The 14,357-nt window shown below is 49.6% G+C and overlaps 7 protein-coding genes across 7 annotated transcripts; 2 read left to right on the top strand and 5 right to left on the bottom strand.

Moving 5' to 3' along the window:
* Positions 1–28: 28 nt before the first annotated feature.
* On the bottom strand, positions 29–745 carry N7517_009058 (uncharacterized protein; the record flags this gene model as incomplete). Its single annotated transcript, XM_056726781.1, has 1 exon — positions 29–745. One exon carries the CDS (start codon positions 743–745, stop codon positions 29–31), a length of 717 nt encoding a protein of 238 aa, XP_056575353.1.
* Positions 746–1,022: 277 nt separating this feature from the next.
* On the bottom strand, positions 1,023–3,264 carry N7517_009057 (ELMO/CED-12 family protein; the record flags this gene model as incomplete). Its single annotated transcript, XM_056726780.1, has 4 exons — positions 1,023–1,477; positions 1,540–2,914; positions 2,999–3,071; positions 3,125–3,264. 4 exons carry the CDS (start codon positions 3,262–3,264, stop codon positions 1,023–1,025), a joined length of 2,043 nt encoding a protein of 680 aa, XP_056575352.1.
* A 345-nt stretch (positions 3,265–3,609) lies between these two features.
* N7517_009056 (protein phosphatase regulator REG1) lies at positions 3,610–4,691 on the bottom strand (the record flags this gene model as incomplete). Its single annotated transcript, XM_056726779.1, has 2 exons — positions 3,610–4,569; positions 4,638–4,691. 2 exons carry the CDS (start codon positions 4,689–4,691, stop codon positions 3,610–3,612), a joined length of 1,014 nt encoding a protein of 337 aa, XP_056575351.1.
* A 2,230-nt stretch (positions 4,692–6,921) lies between these two features.
* tma22 (putative RNA binding protein Tma22) lies at positions 6,922–7,879 on the top strand (the record flags this gene model as incomplete). Its single annotated transcript, XM_056726778.1, has 4 exons — positions 6,922–6,970; positions 7,023–7,042; positions 7,267–7,327; positions 7,455–7,879. 4 exons carry the CDS (start codon positions 6,922–6,924, stop codon positions 7,877–7,879), a joined length of 555 nt encoding a protein of 184 aa, XP_056575350.1.
* A 151-nt stretch (positions 7,880–8,030) lies between these two features.
* On the bottom strand, positions 8,031–9,472 carry N7517_009054 (uncharacterized protein; the record flags this gene model as incomplete). The annotated part of the gene is made up of 2 exons (XM_056726777.1): positions 8,031–8,757; positions 8,820–9,472. The coding sequence occupies 2 exons, from the start codon at positions 9,470–9,472 to the stop codon at positions 8,031–8,033; spliced, it is 1,380 nt and encodes a 459-aa protein (XP_056575349.1).
* A 428-nt stretch (positions 9,473–9,900) lies between these two features.
* Positions 9,901–10,497, bottom strand: N7517_009053 (CGR1 family protein; the record flags this gene model as incomplete). The annotated part of the gene is made up of 3 exons (XM_056726776.1): positions 9,901–10,041; positions 10,206–10,351; positions 10,443–10,497. 3 exons carry the CDS (start codon positions 10,495–10,497, stop codon positions 9,901–9,903), a joined length of 342 nt encoding a protein of 113 aa, XP_056575348.1.
* A 450-nt stretch (positions 10,498–10,947) lies between these two features.
* On the top strand, positions 10,948–14,351 carry amcA (putative mitochondrial ornithine carrier protein AmcA/Ort1; the record flags this gene model as incomplete). Its single annotated transcript, XM_056726775.1, is given in 5 exon segments — positions 10,948–11,046; positions 11,098–11,925; positions 12,502–12,515; positions 12,530–12,806; positions 12,861–14,351. 5 exon segments carry the CDS (start codon positions 10,948–10,950, stop codon positions 14,349–14,351), a joined length of 2,709 nt encoding a protein of 902 aa, XP_056575347.1.
* Between the last annotated feature and the right edge of the window lie 6 nt (positions 14,352–14,357).

The following is a 14,357-nucleotide window of genomic DNA, read 5'->3' as shown; positions in this document are numbered from 1 at the left end:
CCCGAATTACCCGCCGCTGATCAAAAGCTCACCTCAGAACGTCTCCCAGCAAAGGCATCTTCCAACCAATGCTGTACATCCGAGACTTTTTTTTATGAACGGCCAATTCGCCTAAGTTCGCTGGAGCGAACCGCTGAGCCCATGGTCGACGGTCCGGTTCGCCAGCCGGCTGCGCAGCCAATGGCTCCTTCGCAGTGCCTTTCCCAGAGTCCGTAGAGAGAAGGAACCGTTTTGTCGTCTTCCGCGGTGGTTTGACTGGGGCCTTTGGCTTTGGTTTTGGCGCTGGCTTTGGCGCAGGTTGACGCGTCTGGCTGGAGCTCACACCCGCCAGACCCGTTGCCGCTCGCTCATTAGCTAGATGCTGTGTGAATATTTCATCGTAAGAGTCGTAGTCATCTTCAATCAGGTCCACGTCGACAGTCTCCCTGACCGGCGGGAGGGACTGCTTTTCGGTCTTTGGTGCCCATCGCTGTCCCTCTGTTGCGGGCTGAAAGAAGCTGTGCAGGGACTTGGATTCTGAGTTTGGATTTGATGACGATTTGTTCTTTTGGTTTGGAGAGGGTGAGGACGAAGGGAGCCGGGTTGATGGTGTTGCGCGTGAGTAGGAGGTTTTGGGGCGCGAGGAGAGGGCGAAAGGTTCTGTTGATTCGATAGGACTGGAGCTATCTGAAACGACTTTTCGAGTTGATTTGATTGGCTTTATATCCTTAGATCTGCGTTGTCTTTTAGGGGGACGACCGTCCATGATGAATTGGTCAAAAACCTGGAGAAGTTGAGATCCGATAAGCTTATGACGCCAAGCGGTGGGCCTTTTGCCGATGTATATATGGATGTATACATGTATATGTATATACAGTGTAAAAATGAGATGTGAATGTAGATATTAATGTTAAATATATAGAATTACATCAAGACAAATTGCACAGCGGGTATATTGACCAGAATCTGAGTCGGCAGAGCCAAAGCTACCAAAATCCCCAAATAACCAAAAGAAAAGAAAAGACTTATAGAGAAAGTGCTCCCTATGCACCTCCAAATACATCATAGTAATAATCTTCATCCAGGCCATCTCTCGCAGGGACCTGGGGAGCCTCACCAGCGAACGTGGCATCGTCAAACCGCACATTGAGCAGGCGGATCTTCAGCCCATAGTTGCTGACTAGGTCAATCAGCTTGCTTGTCTCTGCAGTGATGGGTTGCTGGTTGAGAAGCATCAGAAGACCATCCAACCATTCGGACGCAATGCTGTGCGAGGACGGCCGCAGCGTGAGCAGGACTACCTCCTTTTGGGTGGTCCTGCTGCCGGACCGAGCGTGACTATGGCCTTTTCCGTGTCCAGTCGCTGTGGAGGGCGCGTAGCCATGGATGGTGATCTTGGTTGCGGGTTGACGTGGTGCGGTCTTCACGGTGGCTGTGGAGGAATGGTCTGGGTTGGTGGAGACGTTGGAGACTACCGATGATACGATGGAGAGATCGACTGTCGAGGGGAACGGTGTTAGCAGCAAACTACAAGATAAGCAAAAACTCGGTGACACTCACTTTTCTCTGGTAGGGTGTCCAACTCCGGGGGTCGGTCGCCCATCAGGTCAAATTGACCGAAATGCAAGTATCGTCGGTTATGAGAGAGCTGGGCATATTGATATGTGGCAGTAGACTTTTGCACTGCCCCCGACTCCGACTTGAAGTGAGGGTCCAGAGAGAACCAGCTACCTTGGAGCAAAGATCGAATCCGTTGCTCCTTGACGAACTGGAGAGCCTCATGGTTAAGTTCCTCGCGCACCTGTCGCAAGTGCTGGCCCCATGCGTCCTCGTACGTCAGTTCAAGGAGTTCCATTTGCAGCCCGCGCAATCGGTGATATTCGAAATCGGCCAGTTCCTCTTCGACATCCTGGACATCCTTGATCCGAGCAGCTCCGCCCACCACGGACTCAATAAGGATGCGCACAAGCTCGATGAGCTTGTCCAAGTCCTCTTCCTCGGCGGCAGTCGCCTTCCACAGACGGAAGAAGGCCTTTAATCCGGCCACATGCAGTCGGGTCCAATGTAACAGTAATGGCTGGAACAGCTTATCAAAGCCCGTACGGGACTCTGAAATGAGATATGTTTTTGTATCATCCAGGTCGGACTTTTCGACCTCGAAATGCTCGTATAAGATGGATGTAACCGCCAACGATGCCCGCGCAATCGGACACCGCTGTCGTGATGGCTTTGTAGAGTGTTCCAAGAGCATATTTTGAAACTCATCCCCATTACTGCGCACATAGTCCGCCAGATCCATCATACCCAGGAAACCGACCTCGTAGAATTCTCCCGCCGGACTCTCCGTCTCAAACCCAAGCCGCCTCCACCTTTCCGGATGGTGTCGCCTAGAGCGCCGTGTGTCGTCAACATTCTCGGTAGCCTCGTCGGGGTTCTTCTCTGGGTTACTGGCCAGATAAATCCCCTTCAGCGCACGGCGATGCTCCGGCTTTTCCTGGTGGACAGGGATATCTCGCCACTTGCGTAGCAGGATCTTGGTGAGTGACTGGAATTCTAGCAGCGGATGCGCTAGGTCCTGAAGGGCGGAATCCTGCATCAGCACATATACTGCTCTGATCACGCCCAGATCCTGTAATTTTTGAATAAACTTGGGCCACTCCGCCTCGGGGTCGTGGGTGATCGAGTCGCGCATGAGTGAATTGATCAATTGGAGCGCATTAGCACATAGCGCATGGTCTGCGGAGGATAATCGGCTGACGAGCATCTCCAGGAACTGGGGGTATATGGCGATCGCAGGCTTTAGGGCGCGGAAACCAAAGTTGTCGACCTGGGACGCACGGTTCCCGGCGTACGGGTGGGAAACAATAGAGACGAGAATGGACATAGCACCACGGAGGATATTGACTAGGGGATGGGTGACGATCAGCTCGACAATCTAGACAGTCGCATTAGCATCTGAGATGACAGAAAGGGGGACAGTAAACACAGAGAGCACTGCAATGGTTTCAAGGATACTCACACGCTCCACCAACTCCTGGTCAACACACTCCCACCCCTTGTCGACATCGAGCAGCCTTGAGAAACTCGTCAAGCTATATGCTAGGGTATTTCCGCTTGCATGAAGGGTGAGATAGCGTAATCGAACTAGCCCCCCTCTGCGATGAAGATATCGGCGAAGGATGGGTCTCCGATGTTGCTTTGGAGCTTGAAGACGGCCATTTTACGAACGGCATCTTCATCGCTACCCAGTCGCTCGACCAATTCAGCGACATTGACGGTCTCCATATCTTCAATAGAAGTTCAGAAATTCAAAGAGAAGAAAGAAGATCAGGGGGTGGGGCAATTGATATTTAACCTGTCGATCTTTTATTAATTTAAGCATATGAATAGATTGTCTTATAATGGAAAACAAGACTACGGAGTAAATAGCTTATAGATGCCTCAGGTATTCTCAACCCTTATAACTAGTTACCAAATCTTATAGATTCCAAATTTCTTGTTTTAAATGCATTATGTCGTTACATGATTCCTTCCATTCTATAGCCAAATCCACCCCTAACGCCACAGGATATAACCTCGTTTCATATTATGTACGGTCTAACCATATCGTAAGTTCGTGAAGATTGTAGATCAACGGCGCCAGCCCACATTCCAAATTACATGGGCAATGTCTCGGGCAGTGTTCACCGTGTCCACAACCCGGTCCAAGATACTACTGCTGGGGGTCTCGGTCTCGCCTTCCGGCATGATCATGCCCGAAGCAGTGAATCGGAGGCGATCTGATGAATCATCTTCCATCAACCATGCGCGATCACGATCGGGGTAATTGCCCGTGAAGTCCAAACTAGGATCTTCACATTCATCCAAAAGGAAGTTGGCCGAGGGCTCTGATGGCCCCGACGGACGGATAGTCTCCACAGAGGGAGTTGGTGATGTCGTCCGAGGGGTGGACCATCGATCAAGGATCGTCTGAGCGTGGGGTTCGGGGACATCCCCGCGATACTTGAGCGTGGTGGAGGGGAGAGGGGCGATGGTTTTCCCATCGCCGCTGAAGCTATTGTGTGGGGTACTGCGATTGCTGAGGGAGGATCGGCCGGAGATTTGTCTTATCATGACTATGCCGTCGTCGGAAGATGACTCGTCAAAAGTGGCTGGCCAATCCTCGTAGCCCTTGGCTTCAACCGCGATGCATTGTACGACTTCATTGTTAAAGTGAATATGGCGTCGTTCGCTTGGAGATGTCATTCCAGATGAGGAGGTAGTGAGAGTGCCACCGAGAGAGTAGGTCGAGCTCCCAGTCCGGTGATGCAAATGGTCCAAGTCTGTGTTGGACCTCGGGAAAGGTGGCCGAGCCCAGTTGGTCTCAGCTTCTTGGGCTTTGAGAATGGCTCCGGCATGTTGGAGTAAGGTATGTTGAGATAGTGACCGCTGGAGGATAGCCTCGGACGCGGTCTTCTTCTTCAGGATTGGCTTTCGGTCTAGATAGGAGTTTGGTGTATCCAAGCGACTGGGAGGGGGGATGGGGAGGTTGCACGTTCGACGGAACTTTTTAATGGCCCATATAGCCAGGTGACATCGCAGTCTTTCAGCCTGATAGAAGGTTAGCGGGGTGAACCAAAAGACAAGATCAATTAAATCAATAAATCACGAAAACCTACCAATTGAGACTTTCCGGCGATATCGTCTTCAGGTTGTGCTTGGCCTTGGCCCATGTCCTCCAAGAGGCATTCTCCAATCTCACTCCATTACTATAATCGTTTCTCCGACTCGTCACATAACGCCAGGAGGACCATATATCCTCCTCCTTCCAGTCATGTGAAAGGTAGTCCACATGTCTCGATGGCTCATCCTCAATTAAACTGTCATCGGCCGATGGAGTGTGTAATATCCACGAAGGGTGTGATTCTGTCGACGCGTCACTCTCGTCTGGTTCTTTGGCAAGGGATTCTGTGTCGTAGGAAGGTAGGATGAGTTCATTTTCTGGTGATAGGTTGTTTATAGGCGCGTAGGCGATTTCCCCAGGGATCGGAGTGAGGATGGGAGAAGGGGGGCAGAGGGAAGATTTGCGACTGGGGATGAGTCCCTCGCACGATAGTCATCTTGCATTGATTTTCTTGGGATGGTGGGATCTTCTAAGAAATATCGCTGCGCAGTAGGACCCGTAGGACAGCGTAGAGGATCCGGGAAGGGCGAATGAGTTTCGCGGGGAGTCAACAAAGCCGTCATATCCCTTTTTTTTTTCAATGATGTAATATGATAGAGGTCACGCGGAGGGGTTGAATGTCAGATATACCATACCCAGGCGATGGGTATATCCTTAAAGGAGAAGGGGAAGAGGAAGAGTAGAACAGGAAGATCGAAATCAGGTGGAGATATATACCCGGTTTCTGGGGATTGGGGGATTATAGGGAAGGGATGGATGTTAGTCAAAAGAAAAAGCAAGAACTTGGAACTTGCCACTGAATTTAGGCCTAGACCTAGACTAGACTTATAGGCTAGACTTATAAACTAGACTTATAAACTAGACTTATAGACTAGACTTATAAACTAACTATTATAACTTCTCCGACCCTTCTCCACTAAGATATGCAAGTCTTATGCGTCTATAACGTCTATAACGGTCGATTTTGTGGAGTATAATTATATATACATTTTAGATGAAAATTGAAAGATATAAAAGTACTAATAATCGGAGTATCACGGAGGCCTATAGTTCTCCGATGCATCCGTTGGGCCTGAGCACTTTTAGTTTTCCAAGAGAGTCGGACCCCTTCGATCCACTTCACGAGATTTTGAATATATTTGAGGTCCAGATCGCCTCACAGGCTAACCGAGGCAATGGCTTTTTCCAAAAATGTATATTTTTAACCCTGTCAGAAGGAAAAAAAATAGCCATGATCGACCGGAGATACAAGCCGAAGCTAAGAGCATTGTTCCTGTAAGGGTAAAACGGATAGTCAGATAGTCCCGGTGTATGGGGTCTACATCGACTAGATTCTCTCCAATTCCCAACTCCCCTAGATGAGAATACGTAAGGTAGAGATAAAAAAGCGCCGAACTTGACAGAAAAAGAGAAAAGCCAAAAAAAAAAAAAAAAAAAAGAGGATATACACCGAATTGCCTTTGTCTGTGCGCTTGCATCGACATCTGGGCATCCAGGACCGTCATGATTGGCGAAAACCCTCGACATCGGTTCTTAGGACGCGCCATTGATGCAAATCATAGCCAGTGGTAACCGCTCATCACTGCATGTTATAAAGTATTCACGGGGCCTAGGGACATGCAACTTGAAATTCGGTAGGATCTACTCCGTAGATTCCTATAATATAAACTTCCCATATGGTCTGGCCCTGCTAAACTTCCTGGCTTGATCGGTACGATGCGCCCCTGGTCTCTCACGGGCCTCTTTTGACGTTTGTCACATTCGATCATTGGCTGGCAATATCTTCTCTGCACTGCTTTGACGTTGCCAACACTCACATCCACAGGGGTAATCAACTCCCTCTCTTCATTACTGATAACACGGGAGACCGGTTCTGACATCCCCGATGCAAGATGCGAGACACAAGGATTGCAAGGTTGCAATTGACTATCTTATCAGACGTTTGTGGGTCGACCTAGGTATCAATTAATGCATCAATTGGTGCGCCTGGCCCTATCTATGAGGTAGTGAAACGACTCATAAGGGGGTTTTCCTGCATCGCCCCCCCCCCCCCCCCCAACTTTCCAGTTTCAGTATTCAGAGACTGGTAATAGGCAAAGATATGTGACATTTCAATCTGGAGATAAAGAGGTACTTTCTTTTTGCGATGTAAAATGATCCAATCATACTACGATTGCACGTGATATAGCCAAAACAGGATTGGCAGAACCCCTCCGCCCCCGCCATATGTTGATTCTATCAGAAGAACAAGTCTAGACCAAACTATCATATTACACAACATGGCTGAATTAGAACCTACTCAGGCAAGACATGTTGTCTATTGTGGAGGTGAGGACCCTTGTGTGTGCAATTTGATAACCCCATACTGACCAAATGATAGTCTGCACATTACCCCCCGAGGTATGACCTTCTTTCCCCCAGCTCTCAGTCCCCCAAAGTGAAGGCCCCAGCCTTCCTTTTCCCCGCTCTCTTGCCCTTGCTTCTTTAGCTCTTATCATCGGGGTTTGGGATTCATGCGTGGCATAGCTCCTAGCCACTAGAAAGCGCCCACAGAGCCTGCATAAATCGCAATTTGAATAAACCTTTGGAGATCTATGTTTCTGACATGCGGGGTTCTTGTCTAGTACTGCGAGTTTGGAGGTACCGCGAAGAAATGTGAAGAGTGGCTTAAGGAAAACGAGTCGGGTCTGTGGGACACACTATATTCTGAAGGTACCAAAGCTCCCATGCTACTTGGCTGTCCATTACCTACATCGGGCAATCCGAAATCTCGAAAATGGGACCGATCTTCTAACACTCCTTCTTCTATCAGATGCCCTGAGCGCCAACCTCTCTACCCTCTCCGTCTCAGCCCAAGAACGTGCCGCCAAAGACGCCGCCAAGAAGGAGGCCAAAGCCGCCGCCAACGAGGCACGCGATAGCGAGCGCAAGGCTGCCTCCAAGATTCAGATCAAGCGTGTCGAACGTAACAAGCGCAAGTATGTGACGGTCGTGATTGGACTGGAGGTCTTCGGACTGGAGAACAAGAAGATCGCAAAGGATTTGGGCAAGAAGTTTGCTACAGGCTCTTCAGTGACCCGCTCCCCCGCCGGTATTGAGGAGATCACCGTTCAGGGTGATGTCAGTGATGACCTGCGTGAATGGCTCCTCGAGATCCACGGCAAGAAGATCCCCGCGTCTAATATCGAATTGATTGAAGACAAGAAGAAGAAGAAGAGCGAGGGCCCAATGGTATAATGACGAACACGAATCCTTTGCGGACTGGGTATCATGACATAAATCTAAAATAAAAGTACAAATTGAAGACAATTCAAGCACAGGACCCAGAAATCCCGGTTGGGGCCGAGATAAGGTCTAGGTTCAGGGTCCGGAGCACAAGAAAAACATTTCATAATTCATCCAGCACAGTCAAAGGATCACGTTCCGCAGGTGCTGCATCATGCCCTGACCGGACCGTCGAAGTCGGACCAGCCTTGGCCAGGGTCTCGCGGCGATCTGCAAGGTTGGACGGATATCGAGAAGGCCATGAATCAGACCCTGATCCTCTTCCCCCGAGACCGAGAACCTCATCCCACACCTCGGACTGAGGTGGTACAGAGGGCGAGTGATTCGATACTGTCAAACGTGACGTCTCAGTCTGGGGAGACCAGAATACTGGCCAGTTCTGGATGACCAGAGCAAGTACAAGCACCAACAGCGCGCTTGTGACAATGCCCCAGAAGATGCGTAGTCGACGACTGGTCCGGGTTTGCCATTCTGTTTCCCGCTGCTCCCAGCTATCGATCTCGTGTCGTACGGTCTCGAGCCGTTTGCCTAGTTCTTCGACACGCTGTCGGCCTGATTTCATGCGTTGCTCTAACGCATCAGCCTTTTGGATCTGTGGCTCGAACCCTTTCAGGTCATTGAGCTGTTTACGGATATCCTGGTCTAACCCGGCCGTCTCGCGTTCAAAGTCATTAAGAAGTGTCGACGCTGAGTCGGAGAGTTCCTGGAACAAGGAGATAGTCGAATTGAGCGCTGTGATTTTCTCAAGCAGGTTGTAATAGGTGTAGTCGAGCCGACGGGTGACGTCTGTCGCCAACGTCCCAATTGAAGTCAATGCAGATCGTAGATACCTTGGAACAACCATTAGTCAATTCCCTGCGTGCAAAGTAGCCAAGGAAAAACAAAGACATACTCCTCACCTAGCTTCCTCCGCTTCTTAATCTTCTCTAGGTCATCCACGGAATGAATCTCATTCCGGCGGATAGGCGCCAATCGCTCATGCTGCTCAGGTGTATCAAGCAGACTCCCCTTTCGACCATCGGATAGACCACTAGTTGAATCAGAGCCCCATCGGCTCTGGGTCATCTCCCTCGTAACGGGCCTCAACAACCCGTCGTCGCCCTCGCGGTCCTTATCCTTCCCGCCCGACCACGTAGGGAGCAATCCCCTTGCGCTCGCCGAGGAAGCCAGGTGACTCATGGGATTAGGGAAGCGCAGATCCCGCGACTTGCTATGCTTGTGGCGGTGGGTCTTTGTGCCATCGAAGGTGGATGGATCTAGCGGGCGAGGGGATGGAGATGGGCGAGTTCGATGTCGGGAGGCGGGCTCTCCTTTGGGGGAGATTGGACGATCACCGGGGCCATGGCGATGCGAACTGCGGGTCTTTCTTCGGTCTGTTTGGGGGGCTTCTTGGCTGCCAAATCTGGAGAGGTCCTCGGAGTTGGACTGGAGGTCGCTGGTTTGCAGGCTTTGGTTCTGGCTCCGGGTGGGAGCTTGGGTGGGTGGGAATGTAGCGGAGGCTCCTCGGGATGCTGAGAAAGATGCGTATTTATATGGAGGTTCCATGGCGTTACATCCTGTGATGAAAAGCTTGGGGAAGCTTGGAAGCTTGGAGGCTTGGTGCGGGTTGGAGTGTGGAGTTTGGGGGGGATCGATGACGCCAAGGCTGAAGACCGATCAGCGACTCTGTAGCTGGCAGTATCATATATATACTCCGTACCTAGGTAGTCCTCCCTTCAATACGATTACGCTAAAGAATCTATTGCGATTATAGAGAAACATTTGTCTTGCTCGCTAGTAGTGACCTATGACTTAACCTAAAAAAAAACGCCTGTAATCGAACAGCCCACGCCGGAATGAGTGCCCAGTCTTTCCCGCCAGGGACAAGGAAGAAGGAAGAAGTCTCGACAAGCCGATGTATATACACACAATGCAGTCCTGGAGGAAATGGAGAGATGGTATGGCGGAGATATAGAGAAAGACCATTAACAGCTTCAAGAGCTGAGCAACTTGTTGCGCTTCTCTCTGCGCTTGAGACGGTCGAGTCTCTTGTGGTGCATCTTCTCGGCCATCTTCTCGTAACGTAGCTTCTCCTCCTTGGCTTCTCGGCGGTCCTTGATGCGCTGGATACGGGCCTGGAAATGGTTCATCGGTTAGTGATACCATCTTGGGAAGTGATGTGTTGGAGATAATATCATTATTATGGAGACAGGGCTGACAAGAGATGAAAACCAGACAAAGACACAAAAGGAGGATAGTGAGACAAATTAAGAAAGTAAAAGGAATAATATCGACATACCTTTCGTTCAGCCTCAGCCTCTTCCTTCATCTCACGTTCAAGTTCCTTGACAGCATCGCTGTGCTTCTTGAGCTCTTGACGCTTAGCGTATGAGGTCAAACCGGCAGTAGGGCGGAAAGCCTTCTTGGTACCATGCCAGTTTTTACCTGAAGGTCCGATGGGGTTAGCCGGGGCGACGAGGAAGAGTAGGGAAGTGGGGAGTGGGTATTATATAAATTTTCTTTTTTTTTCACTCACCATTTTTCCGTACTCCGGTAGTCGGAGGTACGACTGTAGCTGTTGAGGTAGACATGATAAAATATGTGACTTGGAAAAAAAGAGCAATTCCAAGAGAGTCAAGAAGGGGGTGGGATGGAGGAAACGTGAAGCAAAGAAGAGAGACCAAGAAAAAAAAAACGGAGACCGAGTTTTTCATTGATTATCTCGATCTGATAAAATGTCTTGGCGCCCGCTAACAGAGAAAATGCTTCGGCCCAAATTTCCTGACTCCACCTTTTTTTTCCACTCTTGACTCACCTCCTGACTGTTTTACATTACTTTTAGTCCATATTCTTTCCTTTGGGCTGCAATCATTTCCATTATCATCTTAGCTTTCTGCACGGTGGCTTGGCACACCCTGTAGGCCCATCAAATCCCTCGTTACACCGCCCCTCCCCCCACCAGTCACACTACTTATACCTCCGGTTTCCCATACCATGATCCCACGATAACACTCTCTTTTCCCATATCTTAATCTTACTTGATGGCGACAGAGCATGCGATTATTAGTGAACCGATGGAGCTACCATCGCTCCCACCCAACCAGGGCCTTGAGGCGATGAAAGATATCATATTTGGATCGGTAAGGAAGTCCTTGGCACATGCAGGAGACTTAAACTGACAGTCTCCAAAGTCGGCAGGAATGGCAGGCAAACTCTTCGAGTATCCCTTTGACACAGTCAAGGTCCGACTACAGTCCCAACCCGAACACCTCCCTCTCCGATATGCAGGACCAGTGGATTGTTTCCGCCAGTCTTTCCGAGCTGATGGCTTCCGAGGACTATACAGAGGCATCAGTGCCCCTATGACTGGCGCTGCGGTGGAGACCAGCTGTCTCTTCTTCAGTTACCGTCTCATTCAGGATACCCTGCGCGCAACGGTCTACCCAGGCGTTGAGCACCTACCATTCTTCGCTCTCATTGCTTGTGGAGCTCTATCCGGCTCGGTGACATCGCTGGTACTCACACCTATTGAACTGGTGAAATGCAGGATGCAGGTGCCCGCCGAGTCAGCTCTCAAACCTAGTGGCCCCATGGCCATCATTGCAGGCATTTTCCGACATGAAGGGCTGGCAGGGTTCTGGCGCGGCCAAATGGGAACCTTGATCCGCGAAACTGGCGGAAGTGCAGCATGGTTCGGCGGATACGAGGGCGTATCGTCGCTCTTCCGCAACTATAACAAGTCAAACCCGCAATTGACCTCCGACTCGCTCCCCATCCACCAACAAATGATCGCAGGAGCAACGGCTGGAATCAGCTACAATTTCTTGTTCTACCCGGCCGACACAATCAAGTCCCGCATGCAGACTGTAGACGTCTCACGATTGCCGATCCACGCCCAGCAACAGACCTTCTGGGGCGTGAGCAAAGCTCTATGGAGACAGCAAGGGCTCAAGGGCATGTACCGCGGGTGCGGGATCACCTGCGTGCGCTCGGCGCCCAGCTCGGCCTTCATTTTCACAGTTTATGAAGGATTACGGCAATATTTTGGATGAAAGAAAAAGAGAGAGACCACTAAAATTCCCCTGCATATAGAAATTTGTCCTCATTTTCCTTTTGAATTTTTCATACCTGACTCTTTGGATTTTGGCATCGTGCGCTATACCCCGAATACATTCAAACACGATTCTTGACTCTTTTACTATTTCTTTTTTTTACCTCTCCTTACTCAATCTTCAATGCTCAACATGTGAAGGCATTTGAATTTGGTGAAACGGGTGTTTTAACATGAACTTTTTTCTGTCTTGTCTTTATTTTTATTTTGTATAGAATAGAATATTGCAAATAAAACTTGATTCTAATGTCTTACCACTTCCTATCAAACTTGATTCTCCTTTATAAATCCCGAAGGACCTACCTAGGTAAAGCACTGGAGCCAGCTAAAGCTTACATAATACTCTAATCTCCCCACATCTACACATCTTTCGACTGTATTTCCACGTCTCCTGTGAACATGTCTAATGTCAAGCATATACCAGCTTCATCGTCTGGGCTCGAATTGAATAAACGTAGCTGCTTGCGTTGTAATCAAAGAAAAGTGCGGTGTGATAAAGTATATCCCTGCAGCTTATGTGTGAAAGCCGACGTGCAGTGCGCCTTTCCAGGCCCCAAAAGAGCACGACGGACATTGAATAGGCCACCAGTGAGTGAGCTACTCACTCGTTTGAAGCATCTTGAAGAAGAGGTCAAGCAACTTCGCTCAGCACGCCACAATACCGTCCATACATCCGAGTTGGATAATCATCCAAATCTGGAGACAGTCAAAAAGACAGAATTACTGGTTTCCAAAGATGGAAAGAGTCGGTATGTCGGTGACGAGGCTTCTGCTGCACTAGGACAAAAGGTGGGATAGGGGTACTGCTGGTATTGTATAGGTGTAAACTAATTTGCAATGCAGATCTCTGAACTCCGTGATATTATAGAAAGCTCTTCAGAAGAAGAGTCATATTCGCCCGATGCGAACTATAGTCCCATTATCCTGCCAGAGGATGGATTTCTTGGAAATCACGAGTCCGCTTGGTCTCTCGACTCTTTTCGCCTCCATTATTGCCAACCAGCAAGGATTGATGCATTATGGAGAACATACCAAGAGAATGTGGCACCATTGATTGTCATACTTCATCAAGCCACCATGGCGAGGCTTGTCCAAGATGCCTGCGCTGGCATCGAATTGATCCCTTCGGATGAGGCATTACTATTCTCTGTGTGTTATGCCGCTGTGGCTAGCATGAAAGCGCACAAATGCCCTTCGATACTTGGCACCGACTACGATACAGCTATCCAAGACTGTAAAAAAGCAGTAAGCCACGGACTTCGCCGAGCCAACTTCATCAAGTCTCAGAGCCTGTCTACTCTTCAGGCCGCCGTTCTGTTCTTACTATGTTATCGAGTCGGTGGTGATACGCGCCTTGTATGGGCTGAATCTGCCGTCGTGATACGAGTTGCACAAGCACACGGCGTGCATCGCGATGGGCGGAATTTCGCATTACCACCCTTCGAAACTGAGATGCGCCGTCGGTTGTGGTGGCATATCTGCTTACTTGACATGTTGTCTTCGGGAGATCAAGGGGTCGATACTCAGATTAGACCCGAAATGTTCGACACACATTTTCCGGGTAATGTTGACGATGATGATATTGGCTTGCATTTGACCGATCAGTCATCACCGAAGACCGGCTTCACAAATACCACCATCTGCATCATGAACTGTCAGATCATGAACGACATGCTCTGGCCGCGTCAGGGTGGATACTCGGATATGTCTACGCAGGACCGCGAGAATCTCGTCACAGCTCTAGGGAAGCGCATTCACGAACAGTACATCGATCATTTCAACCTAGATATCCCAATCCATTGGGTGATCGCAACCATCGTACGACTCCAACTCTCCAAGGCATGGCTGGCGACTCATTTCCAGTCTGGAGACTTAGAGGTGAAGACCTTCCGCCATGACGATCGTGTCTTCGAGATCGCTGTCGAGCTTGTACAGTTCTCCTACCTCCTGCAAACTAACGAAGGCACCTCGCAGTGGAGCTGGTTATGTAAAAGCTACAAGGAGTGGCATGTGGTCGCTTTTATACTTTCCGAGCTGTGTTTGCGTCCACTTAGTCCCGAGACTGATCATGCTTGGGATGTCGTGACCAAAATGTATGGGCTTTGGCAGCAGGATATGCGTACTGATGCTCTGCTTCAGAAGCCTTTGGATCGGCTCATGGCACGCACAGCCTCATTGCGAGCTGCTAGACAAGGGCAAAATGTCCAGACACCGTTCAGTGGAGAAGAGACTTTGTCCGATGTGTCTTTTGGCTTGGGTGACAACGGTTCCAATTTGCTTGAAGTATCGGAACTGTTTTCTGATCTGGACTGGCTTGCTGGGTCCATCTTTTAGGCGATA

The sequence above is a fragment of the Penicillium concentricum genome (genome assembly GCF_028827145.1).
Source record: "Penicillium concentricum strain IBT 3081 chromosome Unknown utg000004l_segment0_segment0, whole genome shotgun sequence".
Classification (NCBI taxonomy): Eukaryota; Fungi; Ascomycota; class Eurotiomycetes; order Eurotiales; family Aspergillaceae; genus Penicillium; species Penicillium concentricum.
This window is presented reverse-complemented; position numbering and strand designations above follow the sequence as displayed.